This window comes from Akebia trifoliata, chromosome 8 (genome assembly GCF_017979445.1).
Source record: "Akebia trifoliata isolate Shusen 1 chromosome 8, ASM1797944v1, whole genome shotgun sequence".
Taxonomy (NCBI): Eukaryota; Viridiplantae; Streptophyta; class Magnoliopsida; order Ranunculales; family Lardizabalaceae; genus Akebia; species Akebia trifoliata.
The window spans coordinates 49,417,788-49,437,833 of NC_141382.1; the positions used below are offsets into that span (position 1 = coordinate 49,417,788).

General features: G+C 35.1%; 3 protein-coding genes across 7 annotated transcripts; 2 read left to right on the forward strand and 1 right to left on the reverse strand.

The window, feature by feature from the left end:
• The first annotated feature begins 2,917 nt into the window (after positions 1-2,917).
• LOC147397480 (Protein kinase superfamily protein) lies at positions 2,918-6,103 on the forward strand. Its single transcript, XM_086449176.1, has 7 exons — positions 2,918-3,551; positions 3,621-3,875; positions 3,977-4,134; positions 4,259-4,338; positions 4,453-4,588; positions 4,807-4,956; positions 5,875-6,103. The coding sequence occupies exons 1-7, from the start codon at positions 3,347-3,349 to the stop codon at positions 6,028-6,030; spliced, it is 1,140 nt and encodes a 379-aa protein (XP_086305302.1). The 5' UTR covers positions 2,918-3,346; the 3' UTR covers positions 6,031-6,103.
• Positions 6,104-10,013: 3,910 nt separating this feature from the next.
• LOC147397481 (replication protein A 32 kDa subunit A-like) lies at positions 10,014-16,204 on the reverse strand. Of its 4 annotated transcripts, none has more exons than XM_086449180.1 (10): positions 15,728-16,003; positions 15,543-15,653; positions 15,352-15,449; positions 15,178-15,219; positions 14,848-14,925; positions 12,249-12,327; positions 12,031-12,132; positions 11,854-11,933; positions 10,446-10,514; positions 10,014-10,339 (listed from the first exon to the last, which is right to left on the reverse strand). In XM_086449180.1, exons 1-10 carry the CDS (start codon positions 15,827-15,829, stop codon positions 10,255-10,257), a joined length of 846 nt encoding a protein of 281 aa, XP_086305306.1. In that variant the 5' UTR covers positions 15,830-16,003; the 3' UTR covers positions 10,014-10,254. The 4 variants fall into 4 exon arrangements, with proteins under 4 accessions (XP_086305306.1, XP_086305305.1, XP_086305307.1 ...); XM_086449179.1 differs by having other exon boundaries at positions 12,031-12,135; positions 15,728-15,990; XM_086449181.1 differs by lacking the exon at positions 15,178-15,219 and having other exon boundaries at positions 12,031-12,135; positions 15,728-16,204.
• Positions 16,205-16,541: 337 nt separating this feature from the next.
• LOC147397482 (cytoplasmic 60S subunit biogenesis factor REI1 homolog 1-like) lies at positions 16,542-19,985 on the forward strand. 2 transcript variants are annotated; one of them, XM_086449178.1, is made up of 6 exons: positions 16,542-16,827; positions 17,217-17,410; positions 18,080-18,559; positions 18,662-18,831; positions 19,354-19,572; positions 19,660-19,985. In XM_086449178.1, the coding sequence occupies exons 3-6, from the start codon at positions 18,170-18,172 to the stop codon at positions 19,817-19,819; spliced, it is 939 nt and encodes a 312-aa protein (XP_086305304.1). In that variant the 5' UTR covers positions 16,542-16,827; positions 17,217-17,410; positions 18,080-18,169; the 3' UTR covers positions 19,820-19,985. The 2 variants fall into 2 exon arrangements, with proteins under 2 accessions (XP_086305304.1, XP_086305303.1); XM_086449177.1 differs by lacking the exon at positions 17,217-17,410.
• The last annotated feature ends 61 nt before the right edge of the window (positions 19,986-20,046 follow it).

Genomic DNA, 20,046 nt, shown 5'->3' on the forward strand with positions numbered 1-20,046 from the left:
ACCGAATCGCAAATCGATTCGAACCAGTTTGTGGTACAATTCACTCTTGGTACATGATAGTTAGCGGACCAAACAAATATATTTACTTCACCTTAATTTCTTTTCACCCCTTCCACATGCTTATATATTGACATATCGCCCTAAAATTTTAAATTGATAAAATACCATTTTGACCTTGATCTTTATTTATAAATGATGAAAAATGATCAAATACCTTCGTCTTCTTTTTACCTTATTATTCACTTCAACCTTCAAATGCCCTCGTTTATGTCTAATTCTACGAATTAGATTTGTTCTCAAGTGGTGTATCATGAATTGTGAACTCAAATTCGAATTGAATGAACCCACAAAGCAGGTAACATAGTTGAAAACGATGAAGATACTCATTGATAACGATCATGGTATTCAATTGTAGTACAAGTGGAAAAATGGAAAATAGAGATAGATGCAAAGCCTTCAAGTGAGATGGACTTAGGTTTCTTGAAAAAAAGTATAAGATGATATGGACAGGTGAGTTACCATTTTTTTTTTCAACACCTTAAAGAATTATAATTCGCAAGTGTTGCAACTTGGCATAAACATCTTCCCTTTTCAACTACACCCCAAGCTCAATTTCAAAGTCTCATTACACCTAGAAAAAATGTCACTTCGACATATGATTTACAATCTACCCAAAAGATATTATGATTTCACCATCTCGACAAGAAAATCATCTTCCTACAAGCATAGGTGGAGTCAGGATTTTTCTCATATGGGGGCAATTAGGAGTAGAAATTTTTTTTTGGGGACAAGAGTGGAAATTTTTTTTTTGTCGGGGCAATAGTGGCAGATTTTTTTTTCTTGTCGTTAAAATTTGCCGCAATAACTCACTAATCCATATACTTTGAAAATTCTTGTGGGGGTAAGTGCCCTCTACAAGGTCAAATTGGTAAATAATTTTGCATGGAAATGTGCAATTGTAAACTTGAAATGTGCATTTATGCTAGAATAATCTTTTTTCGGAATCGAAGAATTTCACTATGGTGCCCTACATCCATTCATCTAACCAATATTTTGTAGAAAACTTCTTTCACCACTACATTTTCTAATTTCATATCAACTATTTCTCCACACCATTTATTATTTTTATTAGACACCAATGGAGAAACCATCTACCCTACCACACCCACTCACTCACTCTTTCTCTCTTTTAAAAAAAAAAAAAAACTGCTATTGGAACCTCAACTTTTACTTATTACACCCCAATAGAAAAACAAAAAAAATTCAATAGTTGAGAATAAGTAAAAGTTGGGACACCAATAAAAACTCTTCCTTTCCCTTGTTTAAATTTTTATTCATTAGATTTAAAATTTTACATGAGCCTAAACCTAAGTGTTAAAAACTGCTAAAGTTAGTTGAATTTGTTGTAATGCATTGTAATGTTGAAGTAAATAGCTTGAACAAAACTTTTTGTAATGTTTGAATGGTGTGTTTGAATCTTTAATTAGGGCGTGAGAAATAATTTAAGAAATCGGGATGTCATAAGTAAAATTTAGGGTGCCAATAGCAATTCTCTTAAGAAATTACTGGAAATTTAAAAATCTATATAAGCTATGATTAACGACAAAAGTGATTTTGATTTCTAGTTGGAATGAATGAATTTAGTTAAGGATGAGAATAAAATTTAAGTTTATCTTGATTTTAATTGAGAATTGAAAAATAATGGGATGACATAATACAAAATTTGTCCCCACATCCTTGAAATTCATTTAACTTGCTGTGGTAATAGAAGATCTTTTTTAGAGAGCACCCCAAATTTTTACTTAGCACACCTCAATTTCTTTAATTATTTATCACACACAAGTTAAAGACTAATACCATTCAAACTCCACAAAAACTTGATTCAAGTTATTAACTCAACATTATAATAATTTCAATAGTTGTTTACACTTGGGAGTTAGGATTAGGCTCTTATAAAATCCTAAATCTAAAAAATAGATATTTAAATGGAGACAGAGAGAGATAAGTAAAAGATGAGGTGTCAACTTTTCTAATATATTAAAAAAATTTATAATAAATCAAATTACGATATTAAATATGGGGTGTCGCCTCTATTTATTTATTTTTATTCTTTGAATATGATGTCTGATTTGCGGGTTTGCCCAAACCCCATATAATATTAATATATATATATATATATATATATATATCAATCCGAAGTCAAAACAAGATGAATCACAAAAAATGATTAATAAAAAACACAAAATCCCTATCATTAAAACCTGAAATCCAACAATTGAGTTTTGTACCTGATATCATATTTTAAGAGAGTTACTATTGCCACACCAATACCTATGTAAATCACACAGTTGGTGTGGCAATAGTAACACTCTATTTTAACTACCAGAATAATGTGCATGATTTTAAAACTCGTTCGAGACTGAGATGTATCGTCCGACTTAACTTGGTATTGGAGTTGAGCGGGACCAACTCGCAAAGTCATTATTTTTATCGAGATTTGGGACTCACGTTTAAATTTTTGACTTTTTAAACGAGAAGTCTCAAATATATCGAAAAACTCGTCCTAGACGACTCGATATCAGGCCTAGACGAGATGAGACGTGATGCAAAACCGAGTTTTAAAACCATGATAATGTGTCATTCCATCAGTGGCATGTTTCATGTACGCTGGATTGTCAACTATGATGATTTCTGCTGGTGACATATGTATTAAAAAAAAATGTGGTGAGACAGGTAACTATACAACTTCAGGAACTACTGATTCCAACACCTAAACAGTTGGATGGCGTGGTCCAACAGGTGGAGGTATTTGGACCACGTGTTAGACTTAAGTGTTTTTGTAGGGTTGGAAAACTGTAGTGCCAACCCAGAGAACTGCACCTCATAAATAAAACCAACGTTCTATCTCAATTCCATTAACACACCTTCTTCTGAGGAAGAAATTGCAACGAATACAGCAAAAGCAACCCTTCATATCGACAGAGCATTTAATACCCTCTCACTATCCAAGCAACATTACACCCAATTTTAGGAAAGTTTTCAGTCTTTATTACTCTCTGTAATAACCACCCAATCCTTCTTTTTTACAGAAAATTACAGAAGAGATCTTCAATTGTTGTGTTCTTGTCTTACAGTAGAGAGAGAAACAGAGAAACAGTGAGAGAGAGAGAGAGAGTGAGAGACTCTTCTTCTTTATAATTTTACCCAAATGTAGCGGTTCGGTTCCTTTCTCTCCAATTTTTCTCTTATACTTAACTTTCTTTCTTGTCCTTAGAATCACCTTTTTTTTTTGCTTCAAAACTGATTTAACACTTAACAGAGAGACCCTTTAAGAAAACTGGGTAAAATGCGTCATTTGCATCTAAGAAAAAGCAGCTTCAAACGTCTCTTTTCTTCTTCTAAGGAAGAAAACATCTCTCCACCTCAACAACAAAACAACAACAACCATGAAATCAAGTTGATTTTACCAATAACAGAGCCATCTCAAAGACCCACTTGGAAATGCTTCTCTTATGAAGAGATCTTTGATGCAACAGATGGTTTCAACACAGGTTGGTTTGTTTTTTATACATGTTTTATTAAAATTGAAAATTGAAAATTTTGGGTTTGATGGATTGCAGATAAATTGGTAGGGAGAGGTGGGTTTGCAGAAGTTTACAGGGGAGTTCTGAAAGATGGTCAAGTAATTGCTGTAAAACGTCTAACAAGAGCTTCAACTGATGAAAGAAAAGAGAAGGAATTCTTAACAGAGCTTGGAACTATTGTCCATGTTCACCATCCAAATGTGTCATCTTTGTTGGGTTGTTGCATCGACAATGGGTTCTACCTCATCTTTGAGTTTTCTCAACATGGTTCTGTTTCTTCTGTTCTTCATGGTATTTTAAAAATTTTGAAACTCAACAAAATTAGGACCATTTTTGGGTATTTTTTTATGTTTTTTTTCTTCTTCTCTAATTGGATGATTATTTGTTTGTAGATGAGAATTTATGTCCAATGGGTTGGAAAATTCGGTACAAGATTGCGGTTGGAACGGCTCGAGGACTCCATTACTTGCACGAAGGATGTCAAAGGCGGATAATTCACAGAGACATTAAGGCCTCCAACATTCTTTTGACTGCAGATTATGAACCTCAGGTCTGCTGTCTATTGGAATCAAATTTTTTTTTATAAATATTATATTTAAATATATATATTTATTCTTCCTTGATTGAACCAATATATATCTAGTTTAAGAAATGTGCTTGTTTGAATGCCTTAGATTTCAGATTTCGGATTGGCGAAATGGCTTCCATCTCAATGGACCCATCACTCGATTGCTCCGATAGAAGGGACAGTTGGGTCTGTAATTCAAATTGAGCAAAATTTCTTTTGGAGTAGATAGATTAGAACTAAAAGGGAAATGGGTTTATTAGTATTGAACCATTTTTATTTTATTTTATGTTATAATGCCAGGTACTTAGCACCAGAGTATTTCATGCACGGGATTGTTGACGAGAAGACCGATGTCTTCGCCTATGGAGTCTTTCTATTGGAGATCATCTCTGGTAGAAAACCCGTAGATGGGTCTCACCAGAGCTTACTTAGCTGGGTAATCCTCCTCATTCCTTACTCCCCTTCATTTTTTTAATTGAGAAAATGTGTTTGAAATTCGATTTGTTTCTGATTAACTAGTCTTATGGGTATTGCTAGAATCATTTAGAGGTTCTTACGAAATAGTTTCTCTTTAAATGAATCTTATAAACTGTTTCGTGACAAAAAGAAATGCAATCGAAACAGACCATTAATATCAATCTAAATTACAAACAGGCTAAACCCCTATTAAATGAGGGAGAGCTAGAGATGTTAGTTGATTCAAAGCTTGGAGGGGCATATGATATAACACAGTTGAAAAGGCTTGCTTTCACAGCATCTCTCTGCGTTCGAGCGTCCGCTACGTGGCGCCCAACAATGGGCGAGGTATCGTAATTTCTATTCTCTAATTAATTGATAATTTACTATCTAAAATTTTCCGTAGTATTGATTTCTTAATATATATATACATACAGACACTTATAATAACAAAGATGCCTTCTTAATTATTTATACTCTCTCAGAAGTTTTTGAAATTAAGGGAATTGTTTTTGACAGAATGATGTATTTGTTTAAATGTCTATCATTTTCTTATTTAGTAGACCCAAGTTTCTTGTCGTTTTTTCCTGATTTACAATGCTCATTAGGTAAGCATCCTTTATCCATTTCTGCTTCCTAAACTATCCCTGAAAGAGATGGGTAATATCGTACTTATTTGCTACTTTCATGAACCAAATTGAACCTTAGTAGTTGACCAGCCAAAAGATTTTAATTTTTTAAATTTTGGTTTGGGCTTATGGTAATTGATCTTAATTTGTGCCAATATAATACAATTATGTATACTATCATCATCTTATCCCTAAAACTTGTTAGTTTGTCTAGATTGACTTTGCACACCTCACTGCTTTGTTTTCATCAGCCGAGACTTAGATCTTGGATTTGGTGTTTTGTGGTGTCGGTGGAGGGCTATTTTCAGGGTGTACTACTGCCCTTCAAATAGTCACATTGCCCATTGTATGCACCTGACCTACCATTAAAAGAATCTAGAAAATAAACTAAGCAAGCTACCGATAGTCCTCAAGAAAATCAAAATCCCTTTTTAAGGGATTTCGAATCTTTTCTAGTGTCGATTTCGACAAAAGTAAATTAGTTACACTCTTATCTTGTGAAACGGAGAACTAAAATAGTAAACAATAATTTTTCTAATCAACATATATTTAGCATCCTCGAAGATTAACCAATTGAGCAACATTTTTTAATGTTATTTTTCTAATAATTGATCATAATTATACTTGAAAATGGCAGGTTTTGGAGATAATGGTGGATGGGGAGATGATCAAAGAGAACTGGAAAATGCCAGAGGAAGAAGAGGAAGAAGAATTCTGGGGTTTTGAGGATCTAGAATGTGAATTTGATAGTTCATTTTGGACATCTCCTCTAAATTCAACCTCCAATGAGTAGCTCTTAAGCCGGTTTGTTACTAAAATAAGAATCTAATCGTGTACATATATATACATTACGTTACATTTTTTTTTTTTTTGGCAAGGCAAGCGAGATTAGAGGTCCATAATTAGTGGGTGAAGGCGGGTTTTGAACCCAGGCCATGGTATCAATTCTTATGTTACATTACATGTCAATGATGAAAAGATGGGATTGTTGCACCAACTCCAACCTATTTTAATTTTTTTTTTCTGAAGAAACTCTTGTGAATGTACAGTTCTTAATGTTGATTAGATTCCATTGGAGTAGGCCAATTTTTTTTTTCATATTTTCTGCCAGGTGTTTGCTTTTAGAGAAAGTATTTCTTTAAGAATTAATTAATTTTTTTAAATAATAAAAAAATTGAGAATAAGTTATCTCTGTAAATATTTGTGGATGTTTGATTGAATATGAAAATATTGAAAGATAGTTGGTTTTTAAGTTTGGGTGTGAGGATAATTGTGACGGAATAAAATTAGGAATCTCTCATCTTGATAGGAAAATCATTTTCTTTGTGGGTCAGGTCTCAAAATACTTCCAACCAAACAAAAGAAAATTATTTTCTTAGACAAATAATGATTTTGTTAAAAAAATGTGCAATCATACACCTACAAATTGTATTTTATTGGGAAAATTATTTTTTCACTAATTTTTTATCCTAATCATAGAAGACTTCACTAAATTTTTTAATTCAGATCCATGTTAATGGATTCAACATTATAATAACAGTGGATATTGATCTAACTATACCCCGGCCTCTTCGATACTAATTCGTTTTGGAATGTTTCCATCAACTTTTCAATTTGGGTTAAATTGGAATTATTTTCAGATTATAGTTTGGAATGTTATGAAAATTTCTTGAAATAATTTGATCAAGATTGTCTCGATAAAATGAGATTTTAAATATTGCTTTTAAAACTGATCAAGATCAGATTTACCGCAGAGGGGCGAGCTGACTTTACACTAAACCTCACAAACTACAAGCCAATTATTGTGCAAACCGGCGCCTAGCAAGTGTGAGCAGGAGGAGTTTACGACAATCAATAATTATCCAATAAAATTGCCAATTACAGCAAATTTGGACTGATTAATGTCTATAAATATTTTGGTTTAGATCATCTTTGATAAAATGAGATATTAAATCTTGCTTATGATCAAATGATGGAAACCTATGCTTTATGGAATTTTTAGCCTCCCTAATCATTGACCTAATTCTGATCTCCCAAATGATCAAATCCAAACTGATTAATCAACTCGCATTGGTGGGTCCTTATGTGTCATTGAATTTTGAGTGCCACGTGGATAAAGACAACTGGCACCTTCACGGAACTGACAAGTGCAAGGGTGTCAGTAGCAAAAAATGGTCCCAATGTAACTTGAAAACTCGATATGGATTCCATACGATAGATCAATAGATATTATATAGATCAATAGATATTATAGAGCCCGATTTTGAAGTGGCTTGAAACTGACAGGCCACCTCAAATTTTTGAAGAAACCCTCTTCATTGCAAGACAAGGGGACTATTTATTTTATGTCCCTACATTTTTATCAAAATTTAAAATACCTCCTCCAAAATGCCACGTATAATTCAATGGAGAGAGGGTTTGAGGCGGCCCACCCGCTTCAAAGTTTTTTTTTTCCATATTATAACGATGATATATATAATAATATATTGTTATTGATTTCATTTTAGAGTAGATTATAATTAAAACATGAGTTTTGTGGGGGTTGTTGAACAGGTAAGTTCGATTGATTTGTGATTGGGATGGTGGAGATGGTACTTTAAATATCAAATACATAACCTTAAGTTATAGTGATTTACATGAACATCCAACATGTGTGTGCGTTTGGTGGAGAGTTGTTTTGAGGAACATTTTATGTTCTAGGTATTGGGTGGTTGACCATAAAAGGTGGTCCAACGATACTCACTATAAGCTACTTAACAATGGTATTTATGAAGCCTTGAAAAATAAAATAAAACTGAAGAAAAATAAAATTTTAGCCGAGTCGTGCTGGGGTGGGCATCATGATTCCCCCACCCAAAATGTCACTTCGGCATTATCCATTTTAGTCTCATGTTCACATACTCTACTATTTTATTTTATTTTTGGGTGGAAATCATGATTCTTTCAAACTCCTCAAAAGGAGATAATCTTGAGGTTGAAGACAATGGCTTTTTAAGGAAAAAAAAAATCTACTGTCTTTGGCAAAAAATTGAATACAAGGGCATTTTAAATGATTTCCATTAAGGCCTTGTTTGGTACCATCCAAATCATTTGCAAATGCAAAAGTTTTGCCCAGCAAATCATTTGCAGTATTTTTGAGATTGCAAATAAGAGGTTTATACAAATAATTTTAAATGAAATATATATATATATATATAACCTGACATCTCTAAATTAGATTCTAATAAATCATTTGCATAAGATTTACTCTGTACCAAGCAGGGCCTAAATACCAAATGGCATTAGTTTAAAAACACAAGAGTGCTCAAATATTTGCCAAAATCCAACAGGGTTTCCAAATCTAAATCATCAAAAAAGAACAGAGCAATGACCCAGACTGCCTAGTGGCACTCATTGATAACCATAGACGCAACCGACCAAAAGTGTTTATGATTTAAAATATAGAGCTAAGTGATTCCATTGTGGGTCTTTGGAAGCCACTAAAAAGATCAATATACCTGAACCCAATATGGTAAGATGTAGGGTTGTCCAATTGAATAGTGGAGAAGGTAATAAAAAGTTCCACGTGTCCATCACATTATTATTTGTGATCCACATATCTTTGCTTTGCGTATCAATCACATCTTTGATTAACAACTTCAATTATATAATGATTTAAAATATTAATCTTCATCATCCAATCAATATTTTTCACTTTGATTGATACCCGTACAGCTGTATAGTATGATTATGAAACATGAAGTAAAATGTAAGATCTATGTATAAAACAACACTATTAATCACCACAAGTAGCCATTTCCACACTAATTTTAGAGACATCGTCATCATCAAAACTGTCTCAAACTAAATGAATTATGATACTTAATTCAGGACCACACCTTGTTTTTGAGATCATACATATCATCATGTTCAACTTATTCTAATTTTTGTGGTCCAATAACACTCATTTTAGTTTGCCATTATCGCACACTAAAACTTATCTTTTGGTGGAGGCATGTCTTGAGACCTTTTCCTTTTCCTTACTCACGTAGCTCTTGTTCAGAATTCAATTGGGGTAGCGTGGGCAGGGGAAGATGAAATACTTATTATGTTAAAAAACAAGAATAAATAAGATTGATCACTAATTTACTAAAAAGAAAAGAAAGTCGGCTAATCAAGATTATTAGAAAAATCAATAAAATAATGGTCTTTCATAAAGAAGCTTCGACCAAGAATCCATCTTTAATGCTGACATTGTTCAAGTTGTAATTTTTAATCCAACTTTCTTCTACAGCCAATTGGGTCACTATTTATTAATTGATGTATCTATTCCTAGTTCTAGACTTTATTTGGATAAATTGCAAGACAAATTAATGACTAAAATTTCTACTTGCATTTTTAAAGAAACCATTAATGTAGAGAGATCTGTCACTGTCGGCCAACCCCCATTTGATGCACCTTAGCTGAGAGATGTCCAAAAAGACAATTGAATGAGATCAGGACCATTGGCTTCTTTTCAATCCTCACAAAGAAATGACACAGATTGAATGAAAATTTATAATACAGTGGTATTGATCAAGCAACGTGTTTACTCATATCCTTCCATGTGATCCATAGGTGTGACCCATCAAAAGGTAATAAGCCTAAACCCCTTGCATGTGAGCTACGTGTATGGCACATCCTATCAGGTGCAAAAGTGTTTCAGAATTGCAATATCTTAGGTAGGCCCAAAAACTTGACACATGTGACATTTCTTTGAGCAACTATTACGAAAAATAGCTATACAGCTAAACAAGGTTATAAAAATATGCTATATTAACATAAGGGAATCTCAAAGCTAACAAGCTAAATCATTGACTGTTTGATTCTGTCTGTCTCCAACTTTAGCATCCTATTAAGGATCTACATCCTGTCAATTAAAATAAAATATAAAATATAAAGAAAACTTACAGCATGAAAGTAAAAGTGCAAGGTGCAACTTGATCTCCTTTGAAAGGAGGAATCCATTAAGTTGATGGACATCATATGCTAAAGAGTATTAACCATTTACAGTAGATTTGAAATGACAATCATCAATTGTTGAGTAAATAGCACCTTCCTCTTCAAGAGATCTTATAGATTCCCTGCCAATACAATGTGACAATCAACAACGGTTAGATACTTTTATTCAAATGTTGGTTGATGTGTGCATGACATATATGTGTGGGAGCGTGTTTGAGAGAGAATTACATGATCTTCTCCAATGGAACTTTCAATTGCAGGACAAGTTCATCCCGATGTACACCCTTTTCCCGTCCCCTACAAACAGAGGGAAAGAGCATGAAACAGATCAACTTTTGAGGGTATAAGGACCTGATTAAGATTTTGTGAGGTTTGCAGGGGCAATTTTAATATGCTTGAAATGAAGGAGTTACATGTTAATAAGCAAAGTACACATCTAAATGTGCATGGGCAAACATGCGTCTTTTCTGTATACATGCATAACATTCATACTATTAAGTATGTATTGAATAACACCATAAGATCATATACGTGCAGGGAAACGACATCAACACCATAAGACATCATACACTAACTTATAAAACAGGAAATGGCCATCAGTGGGAGCACATGTGTACCTTTAGGGTCAACAACAGTCCAGTCAAGTGATACCCATCTACCAGCAAGAACCCTCACGATATAACAATGAGGTCTGGAAAAGGGTCCACTTATTGAATGGTTAGAATCAGTGGATGAGAAAAAAATAAAAGGTTTTCTGGGTGAGGCCCACCGATGATTAAGTTATGGAAATGGAAAATATATCCAGTTAAACAATCCAGAAACCAAAAATTATGAACCCCTTACCGATACTATAATATAACACCAAAAAATAAAAAAACATTTTTCAAAAACTAGTGCAGAGAATCCTAACCATCATAAACTGGGTTGAAACAAGAGTCACTTGGGGATGCAATAGATTGGCGAATCTCAACCATCCAACAGAACCATTTTTTTTTTCAATGCCAAGGAAAAAGGCACGAACATCAAGATCACCTGTGTATGTGGTGGTGAGGGGGAGCAAACACAACTGGATGATGTCTACGGGATAAGATAGCATCCAATTGCTTTTACTTTTTTACCTTGTCTTGGGATACAGTCCCAAAGCATGGTTATTCTTACCACCTGCATGAATCCAAATACATCGGCATTGGGCTCATAGATGATAATTTCCAGTCAATAACTTAGACTCTGGATCCAGCCATTACATAGTACTTGCATCCCACCCAGATGTCTGGATTGGCTACATATGTGTTACCACCTATTAGAAAGACACCAGTAACAACGTAAGTTTTGTACTAAACTATACTGGAGGCTACAGAGGTAGTTCGCAATTGAGGTAGGTAGTCCCCTAACTCCTGAATGTGGAATGAATCCGTACACCTGACCATTCAGCCCATTTTAGGGCTCAACAAGAAATACTTTCACTTGCTTCTCCTTTCTTCTTTCAAATTTTAATTTTTTGTAGACCAGCAAATTCAGGTAATAATAAGGTAGCTCAGTTTGCAGCTCTAATAAAAAAGAATGTAAAACAAGCATGACGGAAAGGAAACAAAACACAGATACTTGAAAGAAGCTAGAAGTTCTGTAGGCAACTTACAGATTTGCAGGTTGCTGCAAAAAGTCAAGAACCTTTTGATCGATGCCCTTAATTCCATCAAAGCTATATTGCCCAGAAAACTAGAAAAATAACATGAAAAATATTATGTCTGAAATAAAAAAAGACAGATCAATCAAGGAATCAGAAGAATATGTAAATTCCAGCTGGTTTCCTTACTTGATTGGGAACAGCACCTTGATACCCTATTGATCCACTTTGCAAAGAAGTGTTCATTGCTGAGTTTGTCATCTGTGGCTGGGTCTGGGCACTACCCCGCATCTTCTATCGACTCAAACACAGAATGCATCAATCAAATGCACACTTGCGTAGACATGTATATTTGTGAGTTGATGTGTAGTTAATAGCACAATAACACAAGGTATAGTGATCAATACCTGTAGCTTAGTGTTGCTAACATGCACATATATACACTCTATGAAGTGGTAAGCAATCTCATTGAAGTCAATTACAGGCCTGAAAACCACAGCTCAAGTTCATTAATATTGAAATCAAGTAACCATACCAGAATTGCATGCAACATGGAACACCAGATGTAATCACGTGTTCAATCAAAATACCCTTCAATTTTCTTCAAATGGATCATAAGTCCTGACATCCGCTCTCCTGGGAGGGGGGAAGCCATATATTCTCCAGAGCCCAATTTGTGAGTATAGCCCCAGAATAACTCTCTATACATGATTTACATTTAGGTCCCAGTAAATACTGCTCTCAAGGGATTATATTTAGAGCGGTACTTTCTTGTATCTATTTACCCCGATAGAAGCAAACTTCTTAGCAAATTTTCTTTGGATATCTTTACAAATAATAGCTCCATTAGCCACTCCATTTTCTTTTCGATGCTTAAATCATGTGAATTCACCACAATAAGAGCTCATGAGGAGCAACTCCTCATTTATCATCTTTTCTCCAAGTCATTACAGAAGATACCATACAGGATATAATTCAAATGGAAAAAAACAGACTACCACATATCCCCTCCCACTAATAGGCTCTAAATAGAAATACAGGAGACAAACAAGACATTGATTTAACCACTCATTCTTAATTTTTGAGAGTTCATAGTTTTTTTTTTTTTTTAAATTAAACAAATTTTGAGAAGAATTTTTTTGGAAGGTATATTAAGAATGACTTTTAAGAAATTCTCCCCCATCTTTTCCTTCATAAGAACCTTCAGGGTACTTTTCAACTTCTTAGAGATTGAACCCATCACTCTTGTAGGCTGAACCCATCATTCTTACTAGCAGAATCTCATAGTAAAAAACATACTGGAACAAATGATTTAAACCATCCATGTCTTCAAAGTAGAAAAAATAGGATAGCCACCACATATTTCTGAAATATAAGAATCAAACCCACATTAAGAAATAATTCCTAATTGATAAATAAAATTTATGCAATAAAAACTATTTTATTTTTATTACAAAATACATCTAAATAGTGTTTTCAATACCTTACTCTGTATAATATTACATACAACTATCAAATCAATTAAATAACTTTCTTTGCATGTATTAGTACTAGAGTTTGCCCGTGCCTAGCACACTCACCCTCTTTGAGGTTAAGGGGCTAAAAGAGGAAAAACAATAAAGTTGTAGGGAATCATTGGAAAAGGGGTAGAAGGCTAAGGACAATAAAGTTAGAGAGTATTATTGGAAAAAAGGGGGAGAAGAGTAAAGAAAATAAAGTTGTAAGGAATCATGGGAAAATGGGTAGACGGGTAAGGACAATAAAGTTAGAGAGTATTATTGGAAAAAAGGGGGAGAAGAAGAAAGAGAATAAAGTTGGAGGGGTATCCTTGGTAAGGAAGAAGAAAAAAACAAAAATTATTTTTGTGATTCGTGAGAAGATTAAATCCCAACCCTTACTTATGTGGGAGGGTAAACATTGGGAAGATGACCGTTGTGTTTTATTATATATATTTTATATTAAAACTTGTCTCTAAATGCTAAAATTATGTTTCTTTATTTTTACAAGTTGTCTATTTTATTGATCAAGTAAAAAAGGTCCCAATTATTTGTATGCCCAACAACAACAAAAAATAGAAGAAAACAAGAATAAGAAACTCAAAACACGATTATGATTATATAATTTTTTACAATAAAATAAAGCAGGAAACGTATGCCTTGGCCATAAGTCATATACATTAGTCACACTTAGCATTCACACCAAGGAGTTCGCCTTGAGAATGCTTCTTGTTATGAGGTGTATGCCTTATTTGTTTTTACAATTATTGCACTTCATGGCCTTTTTTAATCCTTGTCCTAAGGAGCACCTTGAGGTATATGTCTCTCACACTGTAAAAACATTTTTCCTAATTTTTGCAGAATTTTATAGTGTACATCATATCACATAACTGCTCAAGCTCGAATATTTATTTTTTACCTATTAAACCAATGCAATTGTGCAACTATGGACATACTAGAGGAGCATAGTGACCCAAGCAACTTATGTGCTTTTGGCACAACTATGAACAGGTTAAGATGACTCATCATAATGTAATTCTCAATTCCATGACTTTTACATTTCGATCGAAACAAGTAAGGTATGACAGAATTCATTGGAAACCTACCAACCCTTGGAAGAGTTGCCCTAGTACTTTTAAGACAATTACCTAACAAAATTCGAAGATTCTATTGGCCTATATTCTATGCAAAAGTTATTGACCTACTTGTTTGAGCTAAAATCCCACCCAAGATAGTCTAAATGAATTAAGTGTGACACGTGATCAAAGATTACATGGAGATATATAAACAAAGTTTACTTCAAGGTACAGTATCTATTGATACTTAATTTCTGCAAAATTATTGGGAACAAGTGATCCAAACAAAAGTAGTTTCAACATTCGCCATTACTACAATGGAAGAATATAACCATATGCAAATATTCATTTCATCTCACTTTATAACATGAAAATGAAAAAATATCAACTAAACAAAAGAATATAAAAAATTAAATAAATTACTAGATTCATACCTAACAGAGAAGGCAACTAAATGCCTCTTTCCCTGAAAACCTTTCAAGTGCCCATGAATTCGAACATACATACCATCCCTAATAGTATACAAAAATCACACCAATTGTGAGCTTTCCAATGCATAAATACCATGATATCTCACAAACAAATGAGAATTGCTAAAAGATTCAGTTAAACACAAAGGAAAATCTTAGATTTACGCTACAATATTATTTATTGCACCTCTTTCAGGTTTTTCAACAAATATCTTTGGTTCAAGGTTGGAATCTCAAATAAAGAACATTAAGCAATTCAAGTAATTAACATGGGAAGTGAAGCAAACATCTTACTGTATTTCCTCCATTTCCTTTGAATCAATACTTTCGTTCATCCTAACAATAACGGGAATAATAATAAAAAAAAAAAAAAACAGAAAAGTCACAATCGGCATCTAATGGTGTGATTAAATATTATCTTTTTCTAAACTATGAAGAAGTAAAGAAAGTAAAAAAAAAAAAAATCACCATCTGTGACAGTCAATGCGTCCCGTTCCATCATCGAGAGTAAAAGCAACCTCGGTCACTCTTTCAGCTTTATTGACTATCATCCCAATTAGAGTAACCTAACAAAAACCCTAAATCAAATCAGACCCTTTAAAATTAAAAGAAAATGGAGTAAAAAGAAGCATAGTTCGGGTTTGAGATACACAACATACATTGTTGACATCGACACCATCAACGACGAAATTAGATTTATCGTCACTTGAATGATAAGCTTCGCTTATCTGCTTCACTGTCAGCGGAAGCAAGCCCTGTGTATCTCGATTCTGCAACAAAAAATGAAACTAAAAACCCTAGAAGGAGAGATGCAAAGGAAGGTGAAGAAGAGATGATGGATTACCTTGGCAGGAGAAATACCAGAATCGGTGGTTTGAGTTGCTTGAGAAGGCATGAAACCACCGCCAGAGAAGGCTGCGTTGCCATCGAACTGACTCGAATACATCTCTGCAAAACTCAAGATCGAGAGAGACAAAAAGATACTTGGAGATTTGAAGTCAAATGATCGATTCTTATAGACAAATTGAACAGTTTCCCGCCAATTTCCACCCTTTCCCGCTCGCGCGCCTTGGTGTACGTGTACGTGGTAGTGAAGAATAAGCGACACGTAACACCACGGACTTTGCAACCACATGGAGAGTGAAAATGAAACTGAACTAATGGGCCGGACTTTCTATGGGTTGCTTTATTCGGGTTTGATTTCAAATTGAATGGGCTAAATCCAAGTCAGGTCGACCGTATTTGGGCCAATTCTGGAGAAGGGCTTTTGCGACCTTCTTGTGAGAAATAGGAAGTCCCAATAATGCCCCCTCTTTTTTACCGGACACGTTCCCTCTACATTTTTGTCAATATTTGAAATATCTTCTTGAAAATGCCACGTGTAATCATTTAATGTTTTTCCCCTCAATTGAGATAAGCTTAAGCTTGACAGATGGAGCATTTGCATGAGTCACCACTAACCTTCATTATTGGATCACCAATTCAACGGCCTTTGTTGGTGTGTTGTACACTAGTCAACGGTTGGAGATGATAGGGTTGACACCATTTCGTAAGATCCAAGTAAAGTTGCTCAAAATTTAGCCCTATGGATGCGTTCGTATGTGCTTGCGCACGCACCCATGCAACGACCTTACACACGCACACGCCTATGACCAGTGCTCTGCACTCATTGTGTCTCCCTCTCTCTCTCTCTCACGTATCCCTTCACCCTTATTATAAAAAAAGTCTTCTTTCTATTAGATTACAACTACTTTTACTTCTCTGTTGAGAGAGATCGAAGGCCTCAATTGAGAGATTATTTGATCGAGATCTAGAGAGAAAGAGAGTGAGGAAGAAGAGATGCTCGGGTTGACCTGTAACGCCTGCAACACTGGTTTTGAAGACGAATCGCAGCAGAAGCTTCACTACAAATCTGAATGGCACCGTTACAATCTCAAGCGAAAGGTCTGTTTTCATACTCTTTCACTTCTTTGGGTTAGGAATTCTGTAACGTACGTTCATCCAGTTGTTCTTCTGTTGGGGAAAAAATATTTTTCCATTTTGGTTTTCCACTGTTATGTGTTTGTAGTACATGTTATAAGGGTTTATTGTGTTGAAAAACCAAACATCAATCACTGAAACTAACACTAATGAAAATTCGGAGTACAGTGTTTACTTCGTTACCAAACAAGCCTTTGAAGTTCTTTCACTAGATTGAAACTTTTTTTTTTCTTTTCTTCCAAATGATTTGATTTATACCAAGAGATATGGGCTTAACTTTCCACTACACTATACCTAGGTATTTTTGGTGAATTGGTTGGGTTTGTATCATTCTATTATTTGATTGATGTCAGAGCCAGCACTAAAAATCTGGTACAAACCTCTGGAAGGAATGACCCATGGTACGAGTCGTCACAAAGTAGGCACCAAGGGCATTAGTGGAAGGGGTGACTAGGGGAAAGGGTTACCTGAGGTCTGAAAAAAAGGGTATCAGAGTGAAAGCCGCCACAGGGTGGGCCGCTGTGGACGTCGGCTGCAAAACAGGGTGGTATGTTACAGCCCCAAAAAATTATGGGCTTAAATTTCCACACCACTAACACCTAGGTATTTTTGGTGTATTTGTTGGGTTCTTATCATTGTGGAATGATCATATAGTTTACTTCATCAATTATATATGGGTTGGGATCACGTGACAATCCTTAGTTGACAACCATTTGTCTTACATGGGTTAGAAGTTCTGGAATGGGCTGATTTTTTGTGAGGATGATCGCCTCACCATAGTGACCATCTTCACAAAAAATCAGCCCATTTCCAGACTTCTAACCTTATAGGATAAGTGGTTATCAATTGGATTGTCACCTAATCCCGCCCCTAAGAAGAGAATGCACAAGAGGGAGTTTGTCACATCGTTGTATTAACCAAGATATATCCTATTCGGGGAAACTACCCGATAAAATGATTATAACCATATAAAGTCTAGACTATCACCCTATCCTAATGTAAACGGTTATGCCCACACTGAAAATAACACCAATTTGGTTTCATTGTTTCACTCGGAGAAACACACAGGGGTAGGATAGTTAGATGGTTATGGTTGGCAAACAGTTGAATTGTTGGCATGTGAAATCTAGCTTGGACTTGATTGGCTGGATTTATTTTCCATTTGCTGCTTATATTCCAACGGGCTTTATGCTAATCTGCACTAATTTTTTAACAGGTTGCAGGGGTTCCTGGGGTGACAGAAGCCCTGTTTCTAGATAGACAATCTGCATTAGACCAAGAACAAAACAAGTTGAATGAAATACCCATGTTATATAGTTGTGCACTTTGTGGGAAGGAGTATAGAAGCTCCAATGCTTATGACCAACATCTTAAATCTCGGACTCATACTGTGCGAGCATCTCAGGGAAATGTGGATCCTCAAAGTGAGGAGATTGCAGTCATAAAGCCAGCCCCAGCGAAAGAGGCAGAAAATGTAGAGAGTGATGGCAGCAGAGATGAGTGGGAGGAGGTGGACCCAGATGAGGACATGGATGTTGATGAGGAGGTGGATCCTTCCTGTTGCTTCATCTGTGATTTAGAGCATAGCACCATAGAAACTTGTATGGTTCACATGCACCAGCAACATGGGTTCTTCATCCCTGATGTTGAGTACCTGAAGGATCCCACTGGCCTGCTTATTTATCTTGGTCTAAAGGTACCGCAGCATATCCTTTCACAGTTCATGCTGGAGTGTTTTCTGATGTTAAATTTGATTTGACTTTTTATTTTATTTTATAAATATTATGATTTTACTCAGGTCAAAAAGGATTTCATGTGTTTATATTGCAACGATCAATGCCAACCTTTCAGCAGCTTGGAAGGCGTGAGGAAGCATATGGAGGCAAAAAGTCACTGCAAAATACGCTTTGGGGAGGGAGGTGATGATGAGGAAGCTGACTTAGAAGAGTTTTATGACTACAGCAGCAGGTTGTTATTATATTGTTGATGCATTCTTTTATTTATTATCAAATGATACCCATATTTGGATGGACGGGTTTGCTTCAGACCTTTGCTACTTTTTTTTATGTGATCCTCATTCTAGCTATTTAGTGGAGTTTTCATTCAGAGTTACATGTGACAGGCGTTCATGGCCATAACATAAAAACTCTTTTTTTACCTATAATAGAAATTTGCATTTTTGGAGTTAGCTTAGCTTATAATTATTTTCTTTTAGCAAGATAAAATGGTTTATGGCGCTCCCAGTTCTGAAGGTTTCCAGTTTGACTACTTTTCTTTATTCTATTTTTCTCTTCCTAGTTACTTGGACGGAATCTTTCAAATTACAGGACTATCGCATTCAAAATCTCAATTTGTGTGTTATATATGGATACTATGTGAACCCTTTTTTTTCCTCCAAGTATCAGAATTTCTTGTTCAAGATCTCAATTTGGGTGTTTTTTATATATTGATACAATCTGGGCATTGGTTGTTCCTCTCGCCCTTTTGTAGTTATGTGGATGCAGACGGAAAACAACTAGTGACACCAAATGATATGCCCAACACTGCTGAACTTGGAAGTGGTGGATCTGAACTTGTGATAACAAGAGAAAAGAAAAGTGGGACATTAATCAAAACTCTTGGATCTCGAGAGTTCTTGCGTTACTACCGCCAGAAACCGCGCCCTTCTCCAACAAGTGAGATTGCCCTCACTGCTGCCTTAGCCTCGAGGTATGCTTTGTCTCTCTGCTTGTGTTTCATCTTAAAAGGAGAATAAATGATGAACAATGAGCCAACTGGGAGGATTTTAATTTGCAGATACAGGAGTATGGGCTTGGTAAAAGAGCAATCAGTGGAACATATTCTTCGGAAGAAGGCGTTGAGGGAGATGAATAGGTCAGGAGTAGATGCAATGCGTTCGAAGATTGGAATGAAGAGTAATGTCATTAGGAATCTCCCCAGGAATAGTTTTTGGTGATGTCTTTAACAATCTTAATATAGGATTTAGCAAGGATTATGATCTATGTATAAATTAAATGAGCTGGCTCGTGACAAGGATGTGGATTGTAAAATAAGGATTTATTTCAATGTTGTTGTTCCATCTATACATGATATAAAAGAAACAGATGAAATTTCCTAGGGTACATTTCTTGTTATTGTCTCTTCAGATACTTTGAGCTGTTCTCACAACTGCATGGCCCCTCT

Excerpts from the sequence above, each read along its gene's own strand:
- LOC147397480 (XM_086449176.1), top strand. The coding sequence starts at position 3,347 with ATGCGTCATTTGCATCTAAGAAAAAGCAGCTTCAAACGTCTCTTTTCT. Across the intron at positions 3,876-3,976 it reads TGTTTCTTCTGTTCTTCATG|ATGAGAATTTATGTCCAATG; the intron begins GTATTTTAAAAA and ends ATTTGTTTGTAG. Across the intron at positions 4,339-4,452 it reads CCGATAGAAGGGACAGTTGG|GTACTTAGCACCAGAGTATT; the intron begins GTCTGTAATTCA and ends TTATAATGCCAG.
- LOC147397481 (XM_086449181.1), bottom strand. The coding sequence starts at position 16,018 with ATGTGGTTGCAAAGTCCGTGGTGTTACGTGTCGCTTATTCTTCACTAC. Across the intron at positions 15,450-15,542 it reads ATGGTGTCGATGTCAACAAT|GTTACTCTAATTGGGATGAT; the intron begins GTATGTTGTGTA and ends GGTTTTTGTTAG. Across the intron at positions 10,340-10,445 it reads GTTCCATTGGAGAAGATCAT|GGAATCTATAAGATCTCTTG; the intron begins GTAATTCTCTCT and ends TTGTATTGGCAG.
- LOC147397482 (XM_086449177.1), top strand. The coding sequence starts at position 16,723 with ATGCTCGGGTTGACCTGTAACGCCTGCAACACTGGTTTTGAAGACGAA. Across the intron at positions 16,828-18,079 it reads GTTACAATCTCAAGCGAAAG|GTTGCAGGGGTTCCTGGGGT; the intron begins GTCTGTTTTCAT and ends ATTTTTTAACAG. Across the intron at positions 18,832-19,353 it reads TTTTATGACTACAGCAGCAG|TTATGTGGATGCAGACGGAA; the intron begins GTTGTTATTATA and ends GCCCTTTTGTAG.